Source organism: Branchiostoma floridae, chromosome 9, assembly GCF_000003815.2.
Source record: "Branchiostoma floridae strain S238N-H82 chromosome 9, Bfl_VNyyK, whole genome shotgun sequence".
NCBI classification, from domain to species: Eukaryota; Metazoa; Chordata; class Leptocardii; order Amphioxiformes; family Branchiostomatidae; genus Branchiostoma; species Branchiostoma floridae.
The window spans coordinates 20587922-20599234 of NC_049987.1; the positions used below are offsets into that span (position 1 = coordinate 20587922).

General features: G+C 43.7%; 4 protein-coding genes across 4 annotated transcripts; all 4 read right to left on the minus strand.

The window, feature by feature from the left end:
* Positions 1 to 2: 2 nt before the first annotated feature.
* On the minus strand, positions 3 to 1701 carry LOC118422274 (chromosome partition protein Smc-like). Its single transcript, XM_035829793.1, has 2 exons — positions 1405 to 1701; positions 3 to 770 (listed from the first exon to the last, which is right to left on the minus strand). The coding sequence occupies exons 1-2, from the start codon at positions 1699 to 1701 to the stop codon at positions 3 to 5; spliced, it is 1065 nt and encodes a 354-aa protein (XP_035685686.1).
* Positions 1702 to 2889: 1188 nt separating this feature from the next.
* Positions 2890 to 4458, minus strand: LOC118423194 (ryncolin-1-like). Its single transcript, XM_035831227.1, has 4 exons — positions 4282 to 4458; positions 3859 to 3955; positions 3572 to 3736; positions 2890 to 3160 (listed from the first exon to the last, which is right to left on the minus strand). The coding sequence occupies exons 1-4, from the start codon at positions 4357 to 4359 to the stop codon at positions 2913 to 2915; spliced, it is 588 nt and encodes a 195-aa protein (XP_035687120.1). The 5' UTR covers positions 4360 to 4458; the 3' UTR covers positions 2890 to 2912.
* Positions 4459 to 4794: 336 nt separating this feature from the next.
* LOC118422275 (sperm-associated antigen 5-like) lies at positions 4795 to 6167 on the minus strand. The gene is made up of 2 exons (XM_035829794.1): positions 5738 to 6167; positions 4795 to 5184 (listed from the first exon to the last, which is right to left on the minus strand). Exons 1-2 carry the CDS (start codon positions 6026 to 6028, stop codon positions 4795 to 4797), a joined length of 681 nt encoding a protein of 226 aa, XP_035685687.1. The 5' UTR covers positions 6029 to 6167.
* A 1022-nt stretch (positions 6168 to 7189) lies between these two features.
* On the minus strand, positions 7190 to 10814 carry LOC118422276 (the record flags this gene model as incomplete). The annotated part of the gene is made up of 6 exons (XM_035829795.1): positions 7190 to 7465; positions 7807 to 7973; positions 8747 to 8958; positions 9433 to 9542; positions 10059 to 10243; positions 10640 to 10814. Coding segments are annotated over 6 exons (1104 nt in total), but the record flags the coding sequence as incomplete, so codon positions are not given.
* Between the last annotated feature and the right edge of the window lie 499 nt (positions 10815 to 11313).

The window sequence follows — 11313 nt, forward strand, 5'->3', positions numbered from 1 at the left end:
GGTCAATAGATATATGCTATAGACTGATATTCCAACTTTGTATTTTCACAACAGTTTTGACTTAACTCTTTACCTTGAAGTTGCTGCAGGTCTGTGGCGTATTGCTGCAAGGTCGCTGCATGATGCTGCAGAGTTTCTTCTAGTTGCTGCAAACTGCTCGCCTGTTGCTGATTGGTGGTCTCTAGTTGCTGCAAGCTGCTGGCTTGTTGCTGATTGGTGGCCTCTAGTTGCTGTAAGCTGCTGGCCTGTTGCTGATTGGTGGTTTCTAATTGCTGCAAGCTGCTGGCCTGTTGCTGATTTGTGGTCTCTTGTTGCTGGATAGTTGTGTTCAGTTGCTGCAAGCTGCTGGCGTGCTGTTGGATCGAGCTGGCTTGTTGCTGATTGGTGGCCTCTAGTTGCTGCAAGCTGCTTGCTTGTTGCTGATTGGTGGCCTCTAGTTGCTGCAAGCTGCTTGCTTGTTGCTGATTGGTGGCTTCTAGTTGCTGCAAGCTGTTGGCTTGTTGCTGATTGGTGGCTTCTAGTTGCTGCAAGCTGTTGGCCTGTTGCTGATTGGTGGTCTCTAGTTGCTGGATAGTTGTGATCAGTTGCTGCAAGCTGCTGGCGTGCTGTTGGATCGTGGTGGCTTGTTCCTGATTGGTGGTCTCTTGTTGCTGCAGATTTCCCTGCAGCTGATGTAAAGCTGCAGCCTGCTGCTGGATGATGCTCTCCTGGCTGCTGACTGTCGCCTGAAGAGCTTCAACGTTGGCCTTCAGATCAGCTTCGGCCTGGAACTGTATAAAAACAAACTTCATTTAACTTCGAATGAAACTTTTGTAGACATTGGGTACAACTGTATAAACACCATTCTGTCCAAGTTCACCTGCTGTTGTTTTTAACGTGTTCTTTCTTCACGTGCACTCGGTAAACGTTACAGTGCTGATAGATGATGTTCTATTTCAAAAGTATATTTCCTGTCTCTTCTTATGAAATGAATAATATGTAATTAGGTTTAACAGGAACCACGGACACGTAATTGCTATGTTCTACCTGTATGGAGAGAAGGATAGGTGATTAATGAACATGTTGACGTCTATGAAAGGCACGTGTTAATATTACCCCTGGGATTTTAAGGCGCAGGCGTTGCTAAGACACCCAAACTGTTTAATACAGTATATAGCTTCGGCGTCTTTTTTTTCCGACGTCACTGTTGGAGATGTAAAGGTTATTCATTCTGTGAACAAGGTCGACGGAGTTCGTCCGCAAATTTAGAGGTTTTTGATTCCACTGATGGAAGAAAAAACAAATTGTGTGTCCCAGAATTTGTATATTAGAATATTTCGTCGCTTGCTTACCTACAGGAAAAAATAATGTGACGTGGACCATATATACAAATTACGAAACCCTTTTCTCAATGGCGGTACTTACTTCGGTCAGTTCTTTTTGAACTAGCTGCTGCAGCTGTCCATCGAGGCTGTCTGTCCTGTTCTTCAGCTGTTCAACCTGTCCCTCCAGGCTGAGCTGTGTATTCAGGTACAGCAGGAGATGATCCAGAGCCGGACAGGACGGAGCTGGCTGAGCCGGACAGTGCAGTGTGATCTGCCCAGTGACTGCACTGTCTCCTCCTGCCGTCTCATGGTGGACTATCTCAGGGAGGTTCTTGACATTTGCTGCGCCCCCTTCTTGCAGAAGGGCGAGGAGAGCCAGAAGCACCACCTTACCCATGGTGTAACGTCTTGTCAGAAATGGGTAGTGTGAGCCGTGTGGGGCAGTTATTCAGCACATTGTTGATTCAAGAAAAAAGAGGATTGTGCACAGCACATTCAAGACTGCCGGTGGACCGCTGGGGTGGAGAGTTGTCGGGTACTAATGGTTCTTTGTCTCCATTAATGTCTCCTTGCCGAACGTAAGTTGGCCAGAATGGCACAAAAGTTTCCACGGCAATGACTAATGGATTGATTAATCGATTGATCGTATGTCACCTAAACACAGGTCGTAGATAAGTCGAATTGTAAAACACGAGGGGAGGTATTTACCGAGTTTACAACATGCTCTGATAGCCTATAAAAACACTTTTATTGTATTAGTATTTATTTGAAATACAGGTATACTGATTAATAATAAACGTGTACTTTCTTAATATTGTGTTGTTAAATATTCAACAGGAAACATACACGTAGACGTGTGCTTACTTAAGTTCCAGCCGAAGAGCACCACTGTCGAACCAGTCTTTATTTCTTCGTGTTGGTTCAGCAACTGATATGTCTACACAGTGTTGTACAATCGCGTCCGTTTGGCTTGTTAAAAGTTGTCCAAGTAAGACTATGGGCGACAGTTCAGTATTCGTAGTTTGAGTTAGCATAAGTGATCGTGAGTTAGGTACATTTTGTACATACTCCCGGAGACATATGTTCCAAACGAACAGAACAAATACATATACATACACTGTAGCTGGTAATCAAAGTTTTATTATTCACCAGTGCATGTTTCATGTTTTCAAGCTGTCATGCACATTGTGATAATACAAGTAAACCATTACTATAGCCTCTACCAATTACATCGTCATTTGAAGTGCTTAGAGATGAAAACTTTCCTTATTAGATTGCAAATAATTTGCTATGTGAAATTTGACACCTTTATCTTTAGACATGGGAAATGTACTGCTCTTCATCTCCAACGGTGAATGATATATTGGCCTATTACTTTACTTTCCATTAACTTGTGGAAAGTCTTGTGACACCTCTCAAATAAGTATTCTATTTATATCTCATTGTTTATGAGATGATTTCAGTATACAAATGAGTTTACGAACTGCCTTAGGAATTACTTAACAATTTTGTTAGGATATATATATGATCATCGTCTCACACAGATGATAAACTGGCTTTTCTAGTGTTTAAATTGATTATTAGATCCCCAAACAGACAAGGGGAATCTTAGTTAGGCCTGATTTTCATCTCAGTGTGTTTCAGAGAGTAGTAGAACCCCTTCCATTCTCTCCAGTTAACCCCATCGGCATAGGACTGATGGTTTCCAGCATGGTACAGACCATTCAGGTTGGCATGGTGGCAGTTTTCATACCACCAACCTCCCTTGTACATCTGAGCACAGTGGCCATCTCTGTTGTCGTTGTCTCTATCCTTCGTTGAGAAGAACATGGAAACGTGGTCGGCCATGGCATCCCCTGAAAGGGAACATCGACTTGTTACAAGCCAACTTCAATGAATGCAAGGCCGAGTGTGTTATCATACCCCTGCAGCATATTTGCACAATGTCAATACCTTTGAACTTACATTCCGTCACGAAGTGAGTGACGTTCATGCGTTTCCAAGCTAAAAAAACCTCTGCTAACGAATGGAAAAGAAAGTCACGTGTATAAGTCAAGATGTACTAACAACGTGTGAATATATAGCGAACTTGAATTACTGTTGTTTCGTGTTCTTATGCACACCATGCCGTCTTTTCTAAAAGATCACGTGCTGGAATCTTCTGGTTAAGTACAATATAAAGTGTCTTGTGAATCTGCTCCTGGTCAAAAGTCATTGTATGATGCAACGTCCTTGTATGATGTAACACCGGCAGAAACAGGCCATACCTGCAGTTCCCGAGTATCCCTCCACGGTCAATTTGTACAGGTGCCCTTCATCCTCCACCCTGAAGTTACTGTACTTGGCGAAGGCCGAGTTTCCCTCGAAGTCTTCCAGGTCCACCCTCAGCTCGTACCCTCCCTGTGCCGTCAGGTGGTGCAGGTTGTCGTTGCCTGTGTAAGTTGGCCGAAATGGTGTCAGTACATTTTGACCAAATTCTAAAGAGCTTGTGTAGAAAATAGAATTATCTACACAGCACAACACTCGGTACTCGTACCAAACATTTGTCACTCACCAAGCCAGAATTCTCCTCTCAGGTCCCCGAATCCTGTCTTGTAAGCCTGCCAGTCTAGGTAAAAATCGACGGAGCCATCCTGTCGCCTCTGGAAAACCTAAGAACAGAAGGGTATTTCAAGCAAAATCTGTTTCTGGTTAGTGCTGATGCTGTAATACTGCGATGCAAGTAGCCATGAAGAATTCGTCCACATTAATCCAGAATGTGAGCGACTTGACAACAGACAAGAAATATTCCATGGCTAGTGTTGGTTTAGTGGTCATGTTAAGACACAACAGACAATATAATGTGAATAAATTAAGGAAAAAGGTATGTAGAAACGACCAGGGAAAGGAGAAAAACTACTGCATGCCTGAGCAAATTAGTTGAGCGAAAAGCTTCTCCACGCGATACTACATCGCAGGTATTGAGATCACCAATTACCGTCCATCCTCCTCCGTCGGTGTCCATGTCACAGTAGACATGGATGGGGCTGATCCCTCCTCCTACAGGGTAGATCATGTAGACTCCGCTGGTGTCATGACCGCTGTTGAGAAGTTCCTTACAGTTCCGAGCACCAGTTACCTTGTCTGAGGATAGAGCATTGGAAGAAAAGGTTCGTAAAATGACTGATGACCTGGTGGTGGTCCGAACTGGAGGTTCATGAGCTTTCAGCCTGTCAGTTGTCACAAGCATAATCTTAAAGTTTGTAAACCGCCCTTAGTCGGACGAGAGTTCTTGCTACCCTAATCTATCGCAGCATATATGGAGACGCACAAGATACTGAACCAAAGCCTCAATATTAGTATTGTGACAGTAGATGCGAGAACAATAACATATGTCAGAATCAGTTAGATGTTTTGCTTTTTTTGTGGTTTGGAAACATTTTTATTTCATTTTCACACACTGCAACACGTGTGTGAAAGAGGGTAGCAGCTTTGATAGCATCACACTTAATTAAGTACCTTCTAACTGCTGCAGGTCTGTGGCGCACTGCTGTAGAATTGCTGTTTGTTGTTGGATGGTGGCTTCCTGATGCCGCAGAGTCCCTTCTAGTTGCTGCAAGCTGCTGTCTTGTTGCTGATTGGTAGTTTCTAGTTGCTGCAACATGCTTGCTTGTTGCTGATTGGTGGCCTCTAGTTGCTGCAGGCTACTGACTTGTTGCTGATTGGTGGTCTCTAGTTGCTGCAGGCTGCTGGCTTGTTGCTGATTGGTGGTCTCTAGTTGTTGCAGAGTTCCCTGCAGCTGCTGTAAAGCTACAGCCTGCTGCTGGATGATGCTTTCCTGGCTACTGACTGTCGCCTGAAGAGCTTCAATAGTGGCCTTCAAGTCACTTTCAGCCTGAAACTGTTTATGTTGAATGTCGTTCATAAGCTTTGATAAAACATTAATCTATTGGACAAAAGTCTCATATTACAACATATTTGCATGCTGTCTCATTAACATAAGCAGTCACTTTCAGTAACCTGAAAATGTATTGGTTCCGGATTTTAGAGCTAGATGGTTATCTAAATCACTGATATTTCTATTCTTAAAGCACATATTAAGGTCAAGGGTAGCAGTTACCGAGATTTCTTTTGATCTGGCAGGTGAAAGAAATCTCGTTCACCATTGTCCCCCCAAACGCTTGGAGAATAAACATTTTCGTGTTTGAGAGCCAGAAAAGACGTACATATTGTGGAAAATGTATGTAGACGCTATCATTCCATGCGTGGGATATGCTACAATTGACTCTCTTAATCACATAAATTTCTTCTTGGTCTTGCACTGAAACATTGCTACTGTAGAAATTATATGATTTTTGTAGCTTATCTTGTTTGTTATGAAGGCAATGATGACACTGTACAAACATTCACGCTTCTTCTGGCATGAGCCATTACTTCTCAATGACAGTACTTACTTCAACGAGTTCCTGTTGTGCCAGTTGCTGCAGCTGTCCATCGAGGCTGTCTGTCCTGTTCTTCAGCTGTTCAACCTGTCCCTCTAGACTGAGCTGTGCATTCAGGTACAACAGGAGATGGTCCAGGGCAGGACATGACTGACTCGGCTGAGAGGGACAGTACACTGCACACTGTCCCTCGGCTTCATTGACAAATGTCTCATGATGGACTATCTCAGGGAGGTTCTTAACATTTGCTGCAGTTCCTTGCTGCAGAAGCGAGAGGAGAGCGAAGACCACCAGCCTCTCCATCGTGTTCCTGGCCAGAAATGGGCTATGTGATCCAAGCGGGACGTTATGTTGCCAGTGTTTACCAAAGAACCCCGACTGTTTTCTCTATACATACAACTTCTGACGCGGTAAGTGCAAAGTTGTTCAGTATAAATGGATGTTTGTATCAACGGAACTTCCTTTACCTAAAAGTCTGTTGACAAGATAGACACATTGTTACCATGACAACTATCCTGATACAAAGCGAATATTGCTTTAGGTTTAGATAGATTGATTTGAATCACTATGTTTAGAAAACCTCTTAACTTAAAAGTTTAGATAAATTACTTTGAAATCAATTGTTTACAACAGTCTAACAACATTACTTTTAGCGTGCTATGCTCACTATACAGATAACTAACGTTGTAGCTACTGATGACTAAGCTACTGTTTTAGACTCTGAACTCTACGGCTGAGCATGTTTGGTACGCAAATCCAATGTTCCCAAACACAGCTCGAATATGTCGCGTTCTCTTAATTTGTCGTGTGTTTCTTGGTCAGACATCACCCAGACATATAAGGCATTTTATGAATCGGATGATAAAATTTACAGGCTGTGACAATTAAGCGGGAGAAAATCTAATATTTTCATCTTGCGTTTCCTCAGTTTATTTTGTGTTTCTCGATCGGTGACTCCCCCAGGCTAGTAGAGACCATTATGCCTTGAATGACTAAATAAATATTTGGTGGTGAAAGTCTGTGCGAAAATTCTCAATGTATTTTATTCATCATTTGATTAAGCAATTTAAAAGTAGCTCGGAAAGCTTACATTTAATCTGTTTTGTGTTTCTTGTCTTCAACTCATTCAGGCCAGACCAGGCTTGTAGGTTGTTGTAATATACATATGGAATCTCAACGAGACCATTATGCCTTCTTTTTAATACTGAATATACATTATATTAACCAGTGAAAGCCTGGTCAATATTCCCAAATGCAATTTACTCATATTCTCATAGATCTCGTAGCGTTCGTCAGGCCAGGTAGGAACGGTTGGTTCCATTTTAGGCCGGGACCCCGTCTTACGTCCCTTCCGAAAGACGATAGCAATCCCTTACAACATGTCCGAGCCGAGCCAACCCTGGGATTGAACTCATGCCCACAGATCCATGGAATTGGATTTTTTGATAAAGTCAACTCAAGAGCAACTAAAAATGTGGCATTCTATCAATTTGTTTTGTGTTTCTTGTTGGTCGACTCGTCCAGACCAGAACAGGCCAGCAGGTTGTAGTAGTAGGTCAGGCCCAGCAGACAGAAGCCCCACACCACAGTGATGTGTTCCGCATGGTTCTCATGGGGGGTTCCGCACACGGTGTACCAGTGGTGCACGCCAGGGGGCGCTCTTCCACCGGGAACACAGTGGAAATCCATGTAGCCCTCGTCATAGTCGGTGGGACACAGATACTTCCTCTTCGATACAACCTAAAAATAGATGCGTTGGAAAAAACGTGTTGCATTACGTAAAATCCTATTTCGTCTCGTCTCGACAAATGGACTCGTTTATTTTTCATCAAATGTACCGCTAAGCATCGTTCAGCTGTAACATTTACATGACGCACACAATATACCATGGCCACCTTATACACTTTTAGGTATGAATCGGATAAACATCATAAGGCATGATGTATGATGTATATTTATCTATGATGAACACAGTAATGAACATCATATTTAGTGGTGTACTTTAGTAGTGTATATTATCAACATATGTGCATGCAATGACCCACAAAGTTTGTTAGTTGATAATGTACATGTTTACCTACCTGTCCAATAGCATTGTAGAACTGTACTGTCTCATTGCATGGCCCGAGAGGTTCGTGGATGCCCGTAGACACGATCGTTTCCGGTTTAGCGAACAGTGCAAGTCCAGCGAAGGTCAGGGTGTTAATCAGGACAACTAGGGCCAGTTCGTCCTTCCAAGGGTGGTCACCTGTTGATGAAAATAAGAATACGTTGTACTATAAACATGTCCTTAGTAATCTTCTAAAAAATACCTTGATAATAAGAATTGAAAAATTAGGTAACAAAAAATTAGATAGATTAGTATAGCGTAGATGTATGTGATCGTGTAGCATCATGTCAATCACTTTACACACCTTTTTCCCGGGCCTAGCCTCCCCCTGCTCATTCCTGTATGCACCCACGTATACAGGACGTATAGGTCGTCTAAGAGTAAGTGCCTCCGTGAGTGAGAAAGAGTTCCTCTCATGTGGTGACCAGAACTCTAGCAGCCTCAATTTACTGACCATTCCGAACAATAAGGATGTACGTACAGGTAGGGTTAGAGTAAGTGCTTTCGTAAGTGCGTCCGTGTGTGTGAGAGAGGTATATATGTCGTGACCAGAACCCTGGCAGCTAGTCCAATGTACTCACCTTTCTTCCTTGGCTCTTCCGGACCGTTCCTGTCCGCGACCCACACGATGAGGATATACATGTACGATTAGAGTAAGTGCTTGCGTGCGTGCCTCCGTATGCAAGAACATAGGAAAAGAGGAGAAAGGAAGAGAGCATCATGTGAATCACTTAGCAACAGTCTCACCTTTCCTCTTGGGCCTGGCCTCCTCCGGACCGCTCCTGTCTGCCACCCACACCATGAGGATGTACAGGTGGGGTTAGAGTAAGTTCTTTCATGTGTGCCTCGTGTGTGAGAGAGAGGTAAACATGTCGTGACCAGAACCCTGGCAGTTAGTCCAATGTACTTACCCTTCTTCCTGGGTCTGCCCTCCTCCGGTCCGTTCCTGTCCGCCGCCCACACAATAAGGATGTACAGGTAGATGACGGCGAGGACGCAGACCTCGGAGCTGGCGCCCAGCGCGTCGTGCAGGCTGTGGTACAGCGGGATGAAGTGTGTCGCCACGGCCGCGGGGAAGGCAAGGAGGCCCGTGAGAATGACGATAGCGGCCTCCTGAAGGAAACTGGTAAAAAGGACACAAATCACGTTGAAATTCTATGGGCTGTGCTTATAAGGTTTAATAGTAACCTTACCTCTTCATCATGAGTTCTATATTTAGCTATGTGTTCTTAGCTCGGCTACAAGTACTCAAATCGGTCAACGGATTTTATGAATTAAAGATCGATTCCTTTACGTTTGGTACATTTCAGTGGTACATCATCTAAGGTACCCCCAAATGGCCCCGCGGGGGGCCAACATAGGGGAGGAGAGATGAGGTCCCGGGTTCCTTTTAAACCTTATATCATATTCTAATTGTTAAATCAAGGGTTACACCAATCCAACTAGGGTCACTCGCCGTAGGGTCGCTCAGTGATCGCTGTATAGCAGTGTGTAATAATTAAAATTTTTCCGAGCGCTACTATTTCTATATCTACGCGACTCAACCTCTGCTTGGAGAGTAGGGCATTATAGCATGCATCACACTTGGAATACGTACCTGCCGGCTTGCAGCATGCGTTTTCCCGTCATCATCTTATGAATTCCGTAGAAGAGTATGGTGAAAGTAGGGGAGAAGGTGAGTCTGTAGAGAGTAGCAGTGAACGGAACCTGCAAAATATACACAACGTGTATCAAATAACGTTGGTTCACCTTTATTTGCGTCCTTCTTAACCGGGGCTGGGCAGGGCTGTTTGTGGAAACGAACAATAGAAATGTATACGTAAAATACACACAAATAATTCTCACGACTATTCTCTTTATGTCTTGTGTATCTTGTGGTCTTTCATATGTTACTATTCGTTCGGGAGCCCAAGTTTGGAAATGTGACGTAGACCTTATCGGTGTGAGTGGATCAAACATTAGTTTGGTCTACAGAGTGTGCCTAGTACTGCACAAAACTGATGTGTTACACCAAAAGGCGGTTTACTTGTTGTGTGAAACAAAATACGTATGGACAAATTGCACGTACGGTGGGTTGTGCCCTTCGCTTAAGTGTAATATATGTATTATAGGACTTCACTCTCATATGAGGAGCCATCCTGGCAAGTGAATGGCGGCTTGACTACTCATGCGTTGACATCCGACAGGAGAATCCATCAATATGCGGAAGAGAGGGAAAAGTACCCAAAAGTGTCGCTCGTAGATGCTGGGATCCGTGTCGTGCCAGGTCCACCACAGCAGCTTGATGGCGATGATGTCAAACACGTGGAAGGAAACGGAGTCCGCCAGCGCCGCTGCGTAAGCCGTGGGGAAGATACCCAGCTTCAGCCGACTGGCAGCAACGTTGGACATGTAGTTGTAAACTGGGTCTACAAAGGAAAACGCAAATAGAAACATGCGCTTAGATTTTGCTGTACAAAGATTGATCTACACAGAATGTGCATGTAGAACTTGTAGACTGGGGAGAGTTAATTTTACAATTAGCACTACAATTATCAGCAGAATTCAAAAGATCAGATCTGTAACACACAACTGTGGCAATTTTATCAAACGAAACCTTCTAAAACCGACTCTAGATTCAAAATATCAATCGTCATATTCCACTTAGATTAGACGCGTCCACAGAGAGAGAATTGGAGCTAGAATTTGATGGATTACAAGCTGCATATACTCAAAACCTGACGACGATCATTGTCGGGGAGTGGTCGGGAGCAAAGCCGTAGGAAGGTCCTGGACGTGTGACAGGGTCTTGATGTGACACTTACGGCAGAGCATGATGTAGAGAGGGAGCCTCCTGCCCAGCATCATGACGGAGGACTGCGCGTGCCAGAAGTTGTCTATCTCCGGTACCCAGTAGCAAACCGTCTCCGTCACCACGCCGTGTAGGAGCGCTGCAAGCCACAGGCTCCGGTACCGCCCACCTCTGCGGAGCGCTTTGTTTGGGGAAACGATTTAGGGTGTAAAAAAAAGGCTCTTGAGATAGCAGAAACGAGATATCAATCACGGACGTTCCGTTGTATTAACGTAGAAAGCCACCAGTGGGGCATAAATCCAACTATTTCTTCATTTGACAACCCCTATCATACATCGTAAAGATCCATTCAAGCCTTCCCGAGTTATGTGTATCGTGTGATCATGACCCTTAGTGTTCACCATCAAAGTAGACCGATGGCACCTTGCTATATCGTATTTCAATTACAGTATATAAATCATCGTATGTTTAAGGAAAAATAGTGAAATATAGTGATTTTGTCTTTTTCATTGATATTGATGTTTCGCATCAAATATTGTACATTGAAAGTTCCTAGCCGAAAAGAAAATAGCTAAATGCCCCCTAACGAATAAACTGTTGATTGTAATGCGTCAGGTGTATTAGTGCAAATTGTCTAATGCATACCTTTTGAATAGTTACGCCGATGAAGGTTAGACATCCGGGTAA

What these genes read in the sequence shown, in the direction of transcription:
- LOC118422274 (XM_035829793.1), bottom strand. Translation starts at nt 1,701, where the DNA reads ATGGGTAAGGTGGTGCTTCTGGCTCTCCTCGCCCTTCTGCAAGAAGGG. An exon ending in TTCAAAAAGAACTGACCGAA is followed by an intron (nt 771 to 1,404) that starts GTAAGTACCGCC and finishes GTTTTTATACAG; the next exon opens with TTCCAGGCCGAAGCTGATCT.
- LOC118423194 (XM_035831227.1), bottom strand. Translation starts at nt 4,359, where the DNA reads ATGATCTACCCTGTAGGAGGAGGGATCAGCCCCATCCATGTCTACTGT. An exon ending in GAGAGGAGAATTCTGGCTTG is followed by an intron (nt 3,737 to 3,858) that starts GTGAGTGACAAA and finishes CAACTTACACAG; the next exon opens with GCAACGACAACCTGCACCAC. An exon ending in GGGATACTCGGGAACTGCAG is followed by an intron (nt 3,161 to 3,571) that starts GTATGGCCTGTT and finishes GTTCCCTTTCAG; the next exon opens with GGGATGCCATGGCCGACCAC.
- LOC118422275 (XM_035829794.1), bottom strand. Translation starts at nt 6,028, where the DNA reads ATGGAGAGGCTGGTGGTCTTCGCTCTCCTCTCGCTTCTGCAGCAAGGA. An exon ending in CACAACAGGAACTCGTTGAA is followed by an intron (nt 5,185 to 5,737) that starts GTAAGTACTGTC and finishes CAACATAAACAG; the next exon opens with TTTCAGGCTGAAAGTGACTT.